Below are 16547 nucleotides of genomic sequence, written 5' to 3' on the forward strand. Positions count from 1 at the left end.
AGATCAAAATTAAATCCAATACTGCCTTTGACATTTATATAATTGTTCATTGGCCATAAGGCTTTGAAATTGTTTCCCGGTTGACCAACACCACTGGCCACAAGATTTGGGGAGCAAAGTCTCAAGTAATTAAGAACTTGCATGGATATTTTGACTGTGTAATATATCCAATTTATAGTTCATGGTGAACGGGATATCATAAATCTCATAGAACACTCAAAAGTCAAAAGTTTGGTTTTGCATTTCCACTGAAAAATGACCAAAAGAACAAATATATTGCTGCTGCAAATGGCTAAAATACTAACACGTGTGATATGTTAACGCCTTAGCATGTTCAAACAAACTTCACAACACCTCAAAAAAGTTTGGACCGATAAAAAAGACAAATGAAGAAAAATAGTGGACGGGAGAAAGGAAAACATCAAACTCTTAACATCTTTTGATGGAACTGCTACTAAACTCAACCAGAATAATTACAACCAAATATGATAATAGTGGATTTTATACGGCTTTTGTGTTCTTCTTGCTTATTTTAGCCAATTATCTTTGCTTGAGCATGATTCTTAGACGAATTGATTTTTCCATTAGATTGCCAAGTTATTTTCTCTAAAAAAAAGAAGAGATTCTCCCTAAATTGCCTTTTGGGTCATTTTGGCTATTAGTTTAATTACCATCTGGGGTTGGAGAAAAAAAATATGAAAACTTCTACTGAAAAATTTTCATAGCATTTGTCTCAGCAAAGAGAAAGCAGAAATGGACTTGTGGGTTGTTGCAGCAGCTACTGGTGCTGGATATGTAGCTAAGTACTGGAAGAATCAATCAAAAGATGGGGATAATTCTTTATCACAGTTATCCTTTGGGGAATCCAATTTGGTAAGTCCTGAATACTCAAATCTTTTTCTAGACAAATTTTCACTAAGGAAGAAACCATATGAAGATGTTTTTGGCCATGGAATTATGGAAGAAACACCTTCAGTTTCAGAGTTGGGACTTATTGGGAGTCACCAAGGTTCCAATGGCAATGAATTGCCTACAACAAATATGACTTTGAAATCTTGGATCAATGAGAACTCTAAAGGACACATTGGAGAAAGCAGCAAAAGCAATAACATTGGAACCTTAGTTTGTAGTTCTTCAAGAAATAGAAGCACAGGTAATGCTAAATTCTCAAATGGGGTTCTTGTTAAACCTCTGAATTTAGTAGAAGATTGTCTTCTAGCTCACGAGAGTTCTTTAAATCCATGTATTGCTGTGGAACTGGAGGAAAATAAGCTGTTCAAGGGATCCCACTTAGATGCTAATGAAAGTTTATGTGGGGTTTCTCAACTGCCATTTGAGTCTTTGAAGATCTCTGATATAGTTAGTAATAAGACAGGAAAGGAATGGGAAAGAAAGTCAAGAAGTTTCAGCAAAATGGATAATAGGGAACATTCTGCTTCCAAAGGTATAATAGTGTTTTTTATTATAGCCTTTCGTTTTTAGCTTATTTTCTTAATCATTCTTCATAATTTGAAAAAAAAAAAGGAAATAATCTATTGAGAAAGGATATAAATCTATTGCAATACGAAAGTTTCGTGAAAGTTGAGAAGCTTTTGAGAATCATTCTTCTTTCTGCATATTTATGATTGATCTATACCTTAGATTGCGAACTTATGCTTATTGCTTATACTTTTCAGGTGTCGCGGATGAATCGTTTGTATTATATCTTGGAGTCTTCATTGGTGTAATCTTTTCCTTCATGTCTAATAAAAGGGAAGTTCACAATTTGAAAGAATTGCTAAAGCAGACCGAAGACTTGGTTCAAGATCTTCAAGAGGAACTTGAAATGAAGGATTCATTGAAGCTGAAGGAGCTCAGTAATGATAATTGTGAATCGTACACTTATAGTAATAATGCCTTCTCTGAGAAAACAGCAGATGGATCTTCTACACAACATGTCATGGATTACACAATAAACTTCAATGCTGAAGAACTATATGAACATAAGGCAGAGGAGAGTTCAGAATCAATGAGCAGAATCGAAGCTGAACTGGAAGCAGAACTCGAGAGGTTAGGATTAAATGTAAGCATTGATTGCACGGCGAGATTTCACGAGGAAGAGGAGGAGGTAATAGAGCCATATTAAAAACACAAGTTAATTCATTCTAGGAACTAAACAAAGTATGATGGTCTACTCATTGTTTCATTATGGATGATTTAAGTTAAAATGCAAATCCTTATGTGCAGCTTGATCCAGAATTCGAAGAAGATTTCGCTGAAGGTGAATTGAGGAATGAGATGATTATTGAAGAAAGTTGTGGTTGGACTAAGCCAAATGAAGAGGAAAGCAACTCAACAGTTCATTCTGGAAACTATACAGTGTCACCAAGGGAACTGAGCTTGCGTTTACACGATGTTATTCAGTCAAGGCTTGAAGCACGTATCAAAGAACTCGAGAATGCTCTTCAAAATAACAGCAAGAAGCTGCAGCAAATTGATGCACAATATAGGAGTTCTTGGCTTGAAGTAGCAGATGATGAATTGGAGTTTATTTCTAATACACCAATATGAAAGAAAAAAATGGTACCATTGATAAGTTCTGTTGAGTTTGGAAGAAGGGTGGTTTTTACCAACTGCTGACTTCTAGTGTTGTTTTTACAATGGAGCTCTCACATTTTGTATATGATATTTTTTTTAAAGAGTTTCGTTAAGTCAATAAACTAACAGAACACCATTCTAAAATACGAGATTACGAAAACCAAAACAATCATACTACAGAGCTCGAGAGACGAATGAACAACAAAATTGCACGAGTGATTAGCAAAAGCTCTACCATTGCATAACCACATTCTTAGTTTTTGAAAGCAAAAGACAACGTTTACATTTACAATTGTAGTTTTTTTCATCTTTTAAAACTACCCTACATTCTAATTACAAAGTATAAAGCAAGTCAAAATCACGTACGTGAGAGTAGAAGATTTCTTGATTTCTCTTTTTTTCTTTTAAAAGGTGGGGCAGTTCACTCAATTCTCATCACCTAAGCTCATCAAACAAAATTTGGAATTTTAATAAGAGACATGATTCTAAATAGCAATTTCACAATTCCATGAGGATAATTTGAATAAGAGACATGATTCTAAATAGCAATTTGTTTTCACAATTCCATGAGGACTTATCGGCCAGTCATCGTTGTTGTCACCGTCTCCATGGTTTTCCTCCTCGAAAAAATCATCTTCTCGTGATACATTGATGCAATTATAGCCCTTTTAGATGTAAGGGAAAAATCATCTCCTCGTGATATATGTATGCAATTATAACGCCACTATCACTGTAGTCTCAGAGAAAATTCTAAGGTTAAACAAGATGTAAATGACAAAAAAAATGTTGTAAATAGTAAATACCGTAACAAACTGGGAGTTCTAAAATAATATTTACTATAGCTAATTGGAAATGGTATTTACTATAGCACAAAATGGTTATTATAGTTCGGGATAATCTGTTTTAAACGACCTGTCAAGGTTTTGCAGTACAAAAAGGCACAAGACATAACAATCAGAAAGCCATTTTTTGAAAAATTAGATTGGGCAATTCCTTCAAGAGCTATTGGCAAATTCATCAGTTTTTGTCACCACCACCATAGCGGCTGCTACCATAGCGGCCGCCACCGCGGGCAACCTTTTCAACTGCATAGTTGCATCTAATGCGACGACCACCGAGATCCTGATTACAAAAAAAGAACAGTGTAAGAAGGAAAACAGTAGGTATAATCCACAACAGAACTACTAAGATCACCAAACCAACTCAAAGCAATGTCATGCTGATGTTTTTACCTTTCCATCCAAAGCTTTAATAGCACTAGAAGCTTCTTCCTTGGCACTGAAAGTGACAAACCCAAAACCTTTGCATCTACCAGTGTCAGGGTCCATTACCACTCTCGCTAAGACAAAGATAAACCATTAAAAAAAATTCAAATTCTTTCACTCAACACAACCTAAGAGAGGACATCAGCCAAGAATTGCTGTTCTTACAGAAAGTTTAAATGTATTCAATTTCTCCAAAACGAATGATGAGCAATAGTGGTAATACTAAAATATAAAATTTAGCTTTCATATTCAATAATATGATTAATTAGATAAGTTGCCTGCACACCTTCAACTACTTCCCCATACTTGCTGAACGCTACCCTCAGAGTTAGATCATCGGAGTTGTATGAGAGGCCTGCAGTACAAAGCAACGGACCTCAGGGAAATTTCTAAAGCTTAAAACAAGGTGTAAGAAAGAACAGGAGAAATGAACTTCCAGCTAACCTCCAACAAAAACTTTAGAACCCGACACGAATCTAAGAGTTCGAAAGATAGACAGCTTGGAAGGCTGCAAATGTGAACCGATCCCTGATGCAGAACTCTGACTAAATATTTTTCCAACTCTACTGAGAAAAGCCATGTTAACAACCTGAAAGAATTGCCAAGAAAATAAAATTAAATTCCGTAAGGGATAAAAAGTAGTTGCCCAAGACGATACAGCACCTGCAAATATTCAGAACTTCCAATGTAACATTAACTCCACAATAAAAAAGAAAGTCTTTAGGTACTACTGTATAATCCATAATAAACAAATAAACAAACAAAATCTGTGGAAACATGCCAGCAAACTAGCTAATCTTTACACTCATAAATTTTTTTATGTTCACATGCACGCTTTGATTAGACATTCTAGAGAGACTATGATATTAAAAAACGTCCCAACCGGAGCAAGAGAACACTGGAGAACGAACCGTAATAATCATTCTTAAGCAGAGCATATATACCCAAAACGTTAGAGTGGAAGTCTTAAAACACAAAAGAAGAATGAAACAAAACCTCCAAATCAGAACATGTGTAAGTTCAGTCAGGTGAACAGACAAACAAAATGTCTCTACACAGAACGACAAAAGATCAAAACACAAAACAGAAGCAATCAAAATCCACAACGAAGAACAAAAGATAAGAATACAAATTAGAGTCATTACGAGAAAAGAGAAGGAAAGGAAAGGGAAAGGGAAATGGGAAAACCTTTGTTTCGTTCTCTTCTTCCTTTCTTTCACAATCGACCTTAAACCCTATGCCTTCGATTCGTGTGGGGAATAATTGCATAGACGCATTCTTGAAGGCCCAATTAAAAAATAAGGTTTGGAATGTGTCTCCTCGAGAGACGCGTTCATGGAAAAACGGACTAAAACTCAGATTACATTATAAAAGTTCTTCTTGTTAACGTTTTTCATCAATTGTATGGTAAGCAAAGTGGTCACTCCTTCTACTTTCTTTTTCTTTCAAATAGGTAACATTATTGTATTATTCCTATTTACATTTTTGTGATCCATTAGAATTTGAAATTCAAATAATCAGAGAAACTATATATATATATATATATATATATATATATATATATTATTAATTACTTGTCAAATAACCATACAAATAGAAAGAAGTGGTTAATTTTTATTGTGAAATTATCAAATATATTAAAAATTAAAAATATCTAAAAATCACAGCAAAATCTATTTTATATTTTGTAAATAATTTCAATTTTTTCTACTACAAAAATTTCTCTAAATTTTTAATGCATATTTTTTTTACAATTTTAATCAAATTTAGTATTTTACTATGTGGGTAAATGGTTTCCATTCTTATCTATTCATTAACAATTTCTCTTTTAGGGAAGGAACAATGAGAACCCCTAAACAAACTTCTCTTTTGTAAGAGAGGGCTTTTAAATATAATTTTATTTACGAAGCATCACTTTTTTCAATTAAACTTTAATCATTCGAAACCCCTATAGAGCTGTGTAAGTGTATTCCTACTACCACGCCATCTTCAAAAGTGGTTAAGAGGTATTAAACCGAATGTTTTTGAGAGATTTCTCAACATGAAGAAATATTCTTACCATTTCAAATATACTCCAAAATAGGCCAAAAAGCAGTGGAACGGATTCAAGTTCGAATGGAAAGAGTTCTAAGAAGAGCAGGTCAAAATTTCAGAATAATGGATCATCAGAGCAAACGCCAGATATTGGAGTAGAAATCATTTACGCAAGAGAAACGTTTATGATTTCTTCAAGAATAAAGGAAGGGGTAGTTCATTCAATTCTCAAATCCTACGCAAAGGGCACTCTAACAATTCTGAATCGGAACGAATTATCTTCAAAATTGAAAAGTTTATGTCTAAAGATATAAACCGGCGGTACAAGGAAGCATAGACATTACACTTATAAAAGCCATTTGTTGAAACATTAGATAAGTTCCTTCAAGTCCTGTCAGCAAAGTCATCGCCGCCACCACCACCGCCATAGCCACCGCCGCCATAACCGCCACCACCATAACCTCCGCGGCCGCCACCATAGCCGCCTCCGCCATAGCCGCCGCCGCCACCATAACCACCACCGCCGCCTCCTCCTCCACTAGCCCTGTCAGTTGCATAGCTGCATCTAATGCGGCGACCATCGAGATCCTGATTACAGAAAATGAACAATGAAAGATGAAAAACAGTAAATATAATCCACAATAAAACTACTAAGATCACCACCAAACCACTCATGGCTATGCCATGCTGATGATATACCTGTCCATCCAAAGCTTGAATAGCACTAGAAGCGTCTTCACTGGCACCGAAAGTGACAAACCCAAAACCTCTGGATCTACCAGTGTCACGATCCATTATCACTCTCGCTAACACAAAGATAAACATTTATAAAAAATCAAATTCTTTCACTCAACATCAATTCCTGTTCTTACAGAAAGTTTAAATGTAATTCAATTTCCCGAATGATGAGCTATAGTGGCAATACTAAAATATAAAATTTAGCATTCATATTCAATAATGCTTAGTTAGATAAGTTATCTGCACACCTTCAACTACTTCCCCATACTTGGTGAACGCTTCTGTCAGCCTTTGGTCATCAGTACCGTATGAAAGGCCTGCAGTACACAAAACAATGAATGTCAGGGAAAGTTCTAAAGGATCACCAAGGTGTAAGAAAGAACTGAAGAACTGGATTTAACCTACCTCCAACAAAAACTTTCGAACTCGACATGAATCTAAGAGTTTGAAAGACAGACAGATTGGAAGGCTGGAAATGTGAACGGATCCCTGATGCAGAACTCTGACTAAATATTTTTCCAACCTTACTGAGGAAAGCCATGTTGTTAACGACCTGAAAGAATTACCCAGAAAATAAAATTAAACTCTGTAGGGAACAAAAAGTTGTTGCACAAGATAATACAGCACCTGCGAATATTTTCAACTTCCGACGTAAAACCTCCACAATCAAAAAGAAAGTCTTACGTACTACTGTATAATCCACAATTAACAGATAAACAAACAATAGCTGTGGAAACAAGCGAGCAAACTAGCTACTGGAAAAGCTTAACGTTAATATCCAATGTAGTCTCATACATTAATTTGTGTTCTCATGCGAGCAAACTACGCTTTGATTAGACACTCTAGAGAGACATAACAGATTAAAAGAATCCCAACCGGAGCAAGAGAATACTAGAAAACTAACGAATCATTCTTAAACAGAGCTTATGTACCCAAAACGTTACAGTGGAAGTATGAAATGAAACACAAAAGAAGAATGAAATGAAACCTCAAAATCAAAACATATGTAAGTCCAGTCAGGAGAATAAGCTTAATATTTCTCAGATAGATAAACAAAACATCTCTACACAGAACGACAAAAGATCAGAACACAAAACAGAAGCAATCAATATCCACAATGAAGAAAAAAGAGATAAAGAAACATAAGAATACAAACTAAAATCATTACAAGAAAAAGAAATGAAAGGAAATGGAATTGGAAATGAGGAAACCTTTGTTCGTTCTCTTCTTCTTTCCTTTCTCTGTCGGTCTTAAACCCTAAGCCCCCAATTCAAGTAGGGTTTTGTGATGGACAACAATTGCAGAGTGAGTTAAATAGACCTGAAGGTTTTATGTAAACCGTTGGATTATAAAGGGGAGAATGTAGACCGTAGGATGAGAAAGATATTTGTTGGGGGTTCACGTGTAACGATTCAATTGGACAGTAACTTTTTGATTGACGCGGACATGTTAGTTTAGTTTTCCCCATTAACCCTAAAATCTCTCACAATGTAACAAAAATACTTAAAGTTGCTAATGTACCCTTCCCAACTCTATATTTGCCCCTTCCTCCAGGCTTTCGACTTTCGAACGACTGGATCGAAGTTGATCGAAGAGGGTTCATGTCTAGGTTTGGAAAAATTCAAATAGAAAATTAACTAAAAGATATATTTCAAAGAGTTAAATCGATCAATCGACTTTTACTTCTTGACGAACAAGATCAATTTTAACATTTAATACAACCTAACATGTTTGGAAAATCGATTACGACTAATTGTTGCACACCTTTAGCTATTATGGGGAAAAGTAATGTTTATTCCAATCAACAAATTTCTACTCTCATTTAGGTTAAATGATTTGAATACTTTGTCACTCATAGCTATGTCATGCGAACGTTAAGCTCACAAGAGTTGCTTAATTCAAGGATTAGGGTTATTATAATCAAACACTTTGTTGCACTTCACCTACACCCCCAACACACTGTTTCACTCCTCCCAACTCCACACTTTCTCACACATTTCTCTTTTCTTATAGGGTTTTCATTTTCACTTCTCTCATTCATTTCCTCCTGGTTCGCTTTGACAATTTTTTTTAAACTTGATTGATGTATGTTTGATTACTGAAGTAAAACTAATATTTTCTTGAAAGACTATCAATAGTCAATTTTAAGATCACATATTTATAAACTTTTATGATACAAATTAAATGAAATACAACCTTGTTTTTAGATAACCATCTCCCAACTGTGTGATAAATTTATCATTATTTGACCATTGAACTTAGCTTAATACCAAAATTTGATGATTGGTTTTAGAGCCCTCATATAAGTCCTCTATCCAATGCAAGAATCCAAAAATTGTTTATTTTAATCATCATTACTTCTCCTCTCATTTATATACCTCATATGAAACTTTTATCATATTTTCATCAACAACCATATATATATATTACTAGGTTTGAGACTCGTCCTCAGATGATCATTCAAGATATGTCTATAACTAGACAATATTGTCTCTACTTTAAACATAGCTCCACCACCCTTCTCTTTATTCAATCGATATTAGGCTTTGCTCCAACTCTCTCTATCTCTCTTTAACAATGTTATGGCTGTGAGATTAGTCGGATGACAAATCTATTAAAGAATTATAACTCAATAGCAAAATTAATTAAAGAATATTCATACATAATGTCACCAAAAAGAAAGATAAAAGAGTAGAGGAAGTTGCATAAATGAATAGTTTATAAAGGAAGACAGCTGCAAGGCAATAGGAATTGAAAGTAAGTTGTAGTCAACTCTTGACTTTACTTTAATACTTCGATATATGTCAAAAATTCATTACTATTTCTTTCGAAGAAAATTCTCAATACTTTCATTTAATTACATATGATCTTGGCGGATCTTTTAGACATATTAAATTAAGTTTTGTATATATTATAATTTAACTTAATTTAATGTGTAGTTTTAACTGTAATTTTAGCAGTTTGAGTAAAAAAAAAAAAAGATTATTTCCTTTTCATAATCACGTACTTTTAGATTATTTAGAAAATTACAGTCGCTAGTTAAAAGTAAACATAGTTAAATTAATATATAAACGTGTGCTAGGAATTAAGATATTTGCAATCTTGATTTACTTTTTAACGAAGAAATAAATAATAAGTTTCTAAAACAAAATTATTATACCAATTTTATATTAAAAGTATCAAACTAATTAACTAATGATCGGCTTGGTACGATTAGGGTTTTTCAGTTGTTCTTAACGATCATTTGATGTTTGAAAATTGTTATTGTTTTTTAGAATCTCCTACTTGCGATTATCGTACTTCAATTTTATCCATACCATTTAATTTTTTCCGTCAATTTCAAGAAACATAAATAAGTTATAAAAAACCAAAATTCACTCTATGATCTTTCACCTTCAACTTCTAGATTCGGTACTTAAATAGATACTTTTTACTAACGTTTTCGAAATCTAAGTCAAATTAATTTTTTTTATTATCTTTTAATTTTTTAAAATTTATTTTTCATATTTTGATTTATTATATATTTTTTTGTCTTTTAGAATCGTAAAATAAATATAGTACACAACAGACTATAGGAATCAAAGTATGAAAATGATGTTTATGAAGTTATTTTTTTGTATAAAGAAAACTATGAAATATTTCCCAATGAAATCGATACTCATATATTCAAAATGGACAGTGTCGTGTGAATACAATGCAGAGCGGTCAACAAGTCAAAGCGACGAGACATAAAGAAAGGAAAAAAGAGACGATCATTTCATATTTCATGGAAAGAAACTACAAAGAAATCTTGTTACGAAATTTCAAACTCAATTTCTTTCAATGTTTCTTCATTATTGCCTTTCACTTTTCATCACAATTCTTCAAGTAACAATGCTTCCGACGTTCCTTTTCTCATGCTGATCGGTTGTTTTCCGTCGCTTCTTCTCAACTTTCCTCTCATTTTTTTTCTGAAGAACGGCTGGATTAACGGCCAATTACTTTAGATCTTGCTTTCTGCACTACAAAATCAGGTCATTCTTTATTTTTTAACATTTTAGCAAATTCTTCTTTTCGGTTTCTTCTGTTTTTTTTTTTTTAGCTTGAGGAATTTTAAGTGTTTTTGGTCCTTAGTCGTTCACTGTATTGTTTAGATTTCAATTCTAGAGGAAGCATGCCGTAGACTGTACGGTAGTGTTCTGAACTTTGATTCTTTGTACTTTTTTAGAACATCTCTGTTAAGCTTAAGAAGCCAAAATACGATGAAATTTGTTCTGTTTGTACTTTGTAGTATGATTTATTATAATTGGGATGGGAACGAGGTGAAGTGAATTATTAGATGACATAATGGGCTATGAGATGAGTAAGCTATATATCAAAACTAATTGGCTTTAAGATGATAAGCTATATATCTCTCTTCTTTTTTTTTGTTCATAAGGTATCTTTATTTATTTTAATGAGTTAAATCCAACCTTCTTCTTGAAGTCATTGTTCTTTTTATTAGATTACAATTTTTGGTTACATGAGGGCTTGAGTCTCTATCTCAAAAACAATTTGCACGTGAGAAGAGTAACTTTTCTAATGTAGATGCTCAACGTGGGGAAGAGTTGGGGACAATTAGAAATGAATAGGAAATCAAGAGAGTAAACTTTTGGTTGGAAAGTGCTTTGTGTTTTCACATGGCTGTTGATTTATGTCTTTCTTCCTAGTCAGATGGGGGATTGTGAATCAATTATACCAACCTCTGAAGGGGAGCAACACGCTCTAGCTGCATTTCAGCACCTAGTCAAGTTCTTAAGGACAAGTCAGAACGTGAATAATGAATTGAAAAAGCTCCTTGCCGATCTCGATTCTCATTTGACTTCCTTGACGTCGTATACTGTTGGAAAGTTGAGTGAGTTAGAGACAAGGTTCAAATCTGCCAAGGAGAAGATTACGAGATGGGAATCTAACAAATCCATGATATGGGATTCTGGTCCCAAAGAGGCTTCTGAATATATGAAGGCTGTTGATGAAATTCATAAAGTTCAGGAAGGTCTTAGAAGTTTATCTGCAAATGACAGTCAAAAGCAAAATGAACTTCTTTTCCAGGCCGACTCTGTCGTACAGATTGCAATGGCAAGGTTAGAGCAGGAGCTAATCCACATTCTTGCTCAGCACAAACTATATTTTGAGCCTGACTATGTTCCCTTCCAGTCTGGTGGCTATGATGTTGTCTATAACGAGTCCTTTGTTTCAGCCGAGGACAGTTTGGAGGTGGAAACTTCCCACGGAGAGAGTATTCCTGCTTTATATGCTGTGAACTTGGTCCATCCACACGTGATCGCTCATCTTAAATCCATCGCAAATGTTATGTTTAATTCAAATTATATTCAGGAATTTTGCCTGGCTTTTGTTAGAATGCGGAAAGATGCGTTGAACGAGTATCTGTTCATTCTCGAAATGGAGAAGTTTAGCATTGGAGATTTGCTGACCATGGAATGGAGCGACTTAAACGTGAAGATCAAGAAATGGGTTTGGCTTATTAAAATTGTTATTAGAGTCTACCTTACTAGTGAGCAAAGACTCTGCAACAATATATTTGAAGGCATTGGATCTTATAGTGCAGTCTGCTTTACTGAGATTTCTGCGACTTCTATGCTTCGCCTGTTGAATTTTGGAGAGGCCATAGCTATGGAACCCCATCGACCGGAAAAGCTGTTTCACTTGCTAGACATGTATGAGGTCCTAAAAAATCTTCTTGGATTTGTAGATGAATTGTTTTCCGAAGAAACAGAAAAGGGTTCTTTTCTCAAATTCGAGTTCCATAATCTTTTCAAGAAACTGGGTGTTTCTGCAAGGGCTACGTTTTTAGATTTTGGAAATTTCATTGCATGTTCCATATCAACAAACCCTTTTCCCGGCGGTGGTGTTCATCATCTAACAAGGTATGTAATGAACTACATCCATACCCTTACTGTTTTCAGAGACTCGCTTGTTTTCCTTCTCCAAGATCAAGCAACAGATGTCTTAAGCCCAACTACTGAGCTGCAGAGTGAAGTCAATAGCATACCTTGCCCAATGGCTTACCACCTTCAGTCAATCACTTCACATTTGCTATCCAATCTCAATAACAAATCCAAGTTGTACAAGGATGATGCTCTACGACATATTTTCTTAATGAATAACATCCATTATATAGTTCAAAAGGTTGAAAATTCTGATCTCATAGCCTTTCTTGGAAGTGGGTGGATGCGAGAACATATAAGAATGTTTCAAAGCCACGCAACTATCTATATGAGAGCCACCTGGCAGTCTGTTCTTTCTCTGCTAAGGCTTGATGGTGATGGAATGAAAACTTCAAAGGCAGTCTTTAAAGAAAAGTACAGGGCCTTCAATGCAGCCTTTGAGGAGATATATAAGAACCAAACTGGTTGGAATGTCCCAGATCCTCAACTACGTGATGACTTGCTTATTCAAACCTCAAATTGTGTAATTCAAGCATATCGAATCCTCTGCGGGTCAAGATCTCAATTTAACCGTGAAAAGTATATCAAATATACAACTGATGATCTGAGCAAGCATATGCTGGATCTCTTGCAAGGCTCATCGCGCTCGTTGCAAAGTTCACGCCGGAGATGATAACTGTTGCTGGTAAAGGTTTTAGAATTCATCAGCCCCTTTCGACATTCATGTCCTCCTCTTCTCGTTTTCCTTATAGGCACTTGTTAATTATATTGTTCAACAGCCAATCTTGCATAAGACTCTAGCATGCATCCCTATACCTACACAATCTATTCATTTATACTGAATATCAATTCAACTTGTAATACTCACAACTCCTCCTTGTATAAAGTTGACAGATATTGATTACTATCAATAGTCGTATCGTGTTCAATCATTTTTAAAATGATCTACTGGATGAGTGTTTCGATTAAAAATGTTTTTAAACACTTAAAAAGTTAGTCTAAATGGACCGTTTAAAAAGTTAGTCTAAATGGACCGTTTAAAAAGTTAGTCTAAATGGACCGTCAATAAGTTTACAATTGACTTACAATAATAATCAACAAGGTGTTTCTTATCATTTTATATGTTTAATGTGTGTAAATTCAATTGCAGGCCAACATCCATCGAAGTCAAATATTTGATTTCTAACAAGAAATGCCTGAGAATAATGATTGTGATGTGCTATTGCTTGACTTCCAAATTGTAATAGATACATAGATTTCAATATTTCTGTACCGTATTGGTAATGTTCAAATTCAAAGCATTAATCGTGTTGATTTTTGTCCGACATTTACCTAATAATCAATTTTCCAATCTTCATCCTTAATATTCAATTTCATCAAGTTGGATCCTAAATTGATTTGTTATGTTTCATTATACACTGAGCATACGTGAGAATACTTTTTGACAATAATATTCCAAACAGAAACTTACCAAGAGGGTCAAAATTGAAGAACATTATAAAGTTTAATGTTTAAATTACAACACTTGAACAAAACAAAACAAAAAACAAAAAGGAGATGAGACTTGAGTATTACAACAACAAACATGTTATTCAGTTTAAATGCTTGAATTGACAAGATTCATAGATATCATCAAACCTGCAGGAGCTGATTTAAGGTCAAGTCTTAGGTCTTCTCTTTGAAAAATTTATAAGTCTTCAGGTCAATACTCATACTGCCTTTTTCACAAACCGTATGCTACAGGGCTCGTTGACACAATTTCCAACCTCCTACGATTTTCCTTTGCCCTTCAAAGTTTTAGTACTGTTCTAAAACAATTTCAATTTATGGTTTGAAGAAAGTTATAACTTTGATCCAGAATTTTCCCAAACCATAGGGATGGATTTTATTTATTTCAACAACCAATAGCCGTATAGATAACCAACACAATCAATTTCCAAATTTCCAGGCATTGAACTTCTCAAGATTCAACCCTCAACCATCTAACAATCAACAGTTTTTACATATATACTGTTGGAGAAGCATCGGCCTCGAACATAATAGAGAAATCTAGTCTAAAACATCAAAAGGTTCAAAGAACATTGTACAACAAAGACCTCAAGGAAGAGACGTGTTAGGAAGTAAAACACGATACCTAGAGCTATTGATACTGGGAGAGCAGGCAAAGCTTTCTGATATATTGCCAATAGCATCAAAGTGATTCCAAGACCAGCTACAATTGCAAGATAACAAGCATAAACCGTCATGTAATCATACATTGCTGCTCTACCAACCAATACACTATAGAAAATGAAGTCTCCTAGCCCCAACTTGATAGCACCAGAGGATCCCAATCCTATTCCCTCTAACATCAAATTTTCATTTGATCCAGAAGCTTCTGCTACTCCATGTGGCTGAACATTCCCTCCATTATCAATTAATGGCACAAGAAGCTCAGTGTTCCTTATGGGGTGAACCTCCCCCTCTTCAGCTCTAACAGCAGTTGATATGATTGGAATTGGATTGGAGTTGGATGTTTCAATTTCATCTACATTAGATTCAGAAACCACATTCCCATCGGAAACAGAATCAGGAACAGCAATGGGGCGATTATCAGAAGTTTCATTTCTTTCCCTCCACACCCTCATCCTTCTTTGCACTAAATCCCTAGGATTTGAATCGTGATTAACCACTGGCCGAGCCTCATAAACTAAAGCTGGAATATCTTCATCCCTAGATATTGCAAGCTCGACTAACAGCCTCAATGGTCCAACAGGCAGTAAAACAGCTGCAAGATCATAGAGAGCCAATGCAACTAAAAGTGCCCAAGTAGTCCATTCAGGTAACAAAGTAAACCAATAAGCCACCAACATCCCAATTAAAACCAAGTACCCTTGTGTTACAAGGATAGCCATTTTTGACATGAACACAGCTAAAACACCCACAGCAGCAAAATTGAATAGAGCAACCAAAAAAGTGAAACAATCAATTGGAATACTGAACTCCTCAATCAAGAACAATGCAATTTCACCTCCAAGAAAACCCAACACAACAAAAGCAGAGAAACCCATGTAATACTTTAAAAACTTGACACATCTAAGGTAGAAAAGCAATACCATGAGAAATGTGGCCAGAGTTATAACAGCTACAAACACAAGTGAGTTTAAAAGAGCACCTATAAATTTGTCCCATGAAGTATCAGAGCTGCTCTCATTATATGCAATGGTAGCGATGGAGCCAACTGATGCATAAGAAGACGAAGAGTTGGGGTTGAGGATAGAGACTAGAATAACTACCATAAACATGCAGATTGAAACAGGAGTAACAATTCTAACGATCTCTTCCCCTAGAGATTCAAGAATGCTGGTGGGTCTTTGATTTTCGGCCATCTGGGTCTTTTTAGCTATAGATCAAACTTCAATTCTCAAGGCTATGGCTGTCGCAACAATCTGAGGGGGAAGATTATTTAAAGATTTCGACTCTTAGCCTAAATGGGTGGTGTTTCATCAAAGCGGGAACACCGCCATAAGAAAAAAGAAAGCTTTCATCGTCGCACAGAGAAAGTTTGAGCTGACAAAAATAAAATTTCTTCGTTGATTAACAATTTGAACCCTCCATAGATTCAATTAAAGCGAAGCTCACCAATATCCTGCGCCCGCTTGCCCTTCTTCAATTACTCTGCTGACCTAACTCCAGGGCATATTTGCCTCGAATATTATTGGTTTAAAAGTTCCATTTTTCATTTTGAATATCTGTCCTCTAAACTCTATTCTGATTCGTTTTGTAAATAATTAAACTAAACAATATCGATTAATATTTATTTTTAATAACTATCGGATGTAGACATTTGACTCGTTTTCGTTTGACAGTTAAATCTTGTTTTCGTTGTGAATCTATTGTGAACTTGACCTATAATCCGCTTCACTTCTAATAGTAGTTTTAATTTTAATGTATATTAGTTCATCCTTACACTAATAATATTATCAAATTAATTTACTAGATAATATTGAATCTTTTTCTCTATAAA

General features: G+C 34.8%; 5 protein-coding genes across 8 annotated transcripts; 2 read left to right on the forward strand and 3 right to left on the reverse strand.

Annotated features, from left to right (window-relative positions):
* Window positions 1-4: 4 nt before the first annotated feature.
* On the forward strand, window positions 5-2721 carry LOC105434747. The gene is made up of 3 exons (XM_011651877.2): window positions 5-1444; window positions 1677-2107; window positions 2227-2721. The coding sequence occupies exons 1-3, from the start codon at window positions 754-756 to the stop codon at window positions 2548-2550; spliced, it is 1446 nt and encodes a 481-aa protein (XP_011650179.2). The 5' UTR covers window positions 5-753; the 3' UTR covers window positions 2551-2721.
* A 672-nt stretch (window positions 2722-3393) lies between these two features.
* Window positions 3394-5244, reverse strand: LOC101203791 (glycine-rich RNA-binding protein 3, mitochondrial). Its single transcript, XM_004137389.3, has 5 exons — window positions 5031-5244; window positions 4287-4431; window positions 4129-4197; window positions 3810-3916; window positions 3394-3699 (listed from the first exon to the last, which is right to left on the reverse strand). Exons 1-5 carry the CDS (start codon window positions 5109-5111, stop codon window positions 3595-3597), a joined length of 507 nt encoding a protein of 168 aa, XP_004137437.1. The 5' UTR covers window positions 5112-5244; the 3' UTR covers window positions 3394-3594.
* A 782-nt stretch (window positions 5245-6026) lies between these two features.
* LOC101203302 (glycine-rich RNA-binding protein 3, mitochondrial) lies at window positions 6027-7971 on the reverse strand. Its single transcript, XM_004137387.3, has 5 exons — window positions 7826-7971; window positions 7020-7167; window positions 6863-6931; window positions 6576-6682; window positions 6027-6464 (listed from the first exon to the last, which is right to left on the reverse strand). The coding sequence occupies exons 2-5, from the start codon at window positions 7153-7155 to the stop codon at window positions 6261-6263; spliced, it is 516 nt and encodes a 171-aa protein (XP_004137435.1). The 5' UTR covers window positions 7156-7167; window positions 7826-7971; the 3' UTR covers window positions 6027-6260.
* A 2321-nt stretch (window positions 7972-10292) lies between these two features.
* LOC101202747 (exocyst complex component EXO70E2) lies at window positions 10293-13868 on the forward strand. 4 transcript variants are annotated; one of them, XM_031888649.1, is made up of 2 exons: window positions 10293-13226; window positions 13692-13868. In XM_031888649.1, exon 1 carries the CDS (start codon window positions 11307-11309, stop codon window positions 13212-13214), a length of 1908 nt encoding a protein of 635 aa, XP_031744509.1. In that variant the 5' UTR covers window positions 10293-11306; the 3' UTR covers window positions 13215-13226; window positions 13692-13868. The 4 variants fall into 4 exon arrangements, with proteins under 4 accessions (XP_031744509.1, XP_031744501.1, XP_004137600.1 ...); XM_031888641.1 differs by lacking the exon at window positions 13692-13868 and having other exon boundaries at window positions 10294-10627; window positions 11098-13482; XM_004137552.3 differs by lacking the exon at window positions 13692-13868 and having other exon boundaries at window positions 10294-10627; window positions 11181-13482.
* A 111-nt stretch (window positions 13869-13979) lies between these two features.
* Window positions 13980-16257, reverse strand: LOC101223166 (presenilin-like protein At2g29900). The gene has a single exon (XM_004137384.3). It carries the CDS (start codon window positions 15907-15909, stop codon window positions 14596-14598), a length of 1314 nt encoding a protein of 437 aa, XP_004137432.1. The 5' UTR covers window positions 15910-16257; the 3' UTR covers window positions 13980-14595.
* Window positions 16258-16547: the final 290 nt, after the last annotated feature.

The sequence above is a fragment of the Cucumis sativus genome, chromosome 1 (assembly GCF_000004075.3).
Source record: "Cucumis sativus cultivar 9930 chromosome 1, Cucumber_9930_V3, whole genome shotgun sequence".
Taxonomy (NCBI): Eukaryota; Viridiplantae; Streptophyta; class Magnoliopsida; order Cucurbitales; family Cucurbitaceae; genus Cucumis; species Cucumis sativus.

Excerpts from the sequence above, each read along its gene's own strand:
- LOC105434747 (XM_011651877.2), top strand. The coding sequence starts at position 754 with ATGGACTTGTGGGTTGTTGCAGCAGCTACTGGTGCTGGATATGTAGCT. Across the intron at positions 1,445-1,676 it reads GGAACATTCTGCTTCCAAAG|GTGTCGCGGATGAATCGTTT; the intron begins GTATAATAGTGT and ends TATACTTTTCAG. Across the intron at positions 2,108-2,226 it reads TTCACGAGGAAGAGGAGGAG|CTTGATCCAGAATTCGAAGA; the intron begins GTAATAGAGCCA and ends CCTTATGTGCAG.
- LOC101203791 (XM_004137389.3), bottom strand. The coding sequence starts at position 5,111 with ATGCAATTATTCCCCACACGAATCGAAGGCATAGGGTTTAAGGTCGAT. Across the intron at positions 4,198-4,286 it reads TTCTAAAGTTTTTGTTGGAG|GCCTCTCATACAACTCCGAT; the intron begins GTTAGCTGGAAG and ends TTTGTACTGCAG. Across the intron at positions 3,917-4,128 it reads GTATGGGGAAGTAGTTGAAG|CGAGAGTGGTAATGGACCCT; the intron begins GTGTGCAGGCAA and ends TCTTTGTCTTAG.
- LOC101203302 (XM_004137387.3), bottom strand. The coding sequence starts at position 7,155 with ATGGCTTTCCTCAGTAAGGTTGGAAAAATATTTAGTCAGAGTTCTGCA. Across the intron at positions 6,683-6,862 it reads GTATGGGGAAGTAGTTGAAG|CGAGAGTGATAATGGATCGT; the intron begins GTGTGCAGATAA and ends TCTTTGTGTTAG. Across the intron at positions 6,465-6,575 it reads TTCAAGCTTTGGATGGACAG|GATCTCGATGGTCGCCGCAT; the intron begins GTATATCATCAG and ends TTCTGTAATCAG.
- LOC101202747 (XM_031888649.1), top strand. The coding sequence starts at position 11,307 with ATGGGGGATTGTGAATCAATTATACCAACCTCTGAAGGGGAGCAACAC.
- LOC101223166 (XM_004137384.3), bottom strand. The coding sequence starts at position 15,909 with ATGGCCGAAAATCAAAGACCCACCAGCATTCTTGAATCTCTAGGGGAA.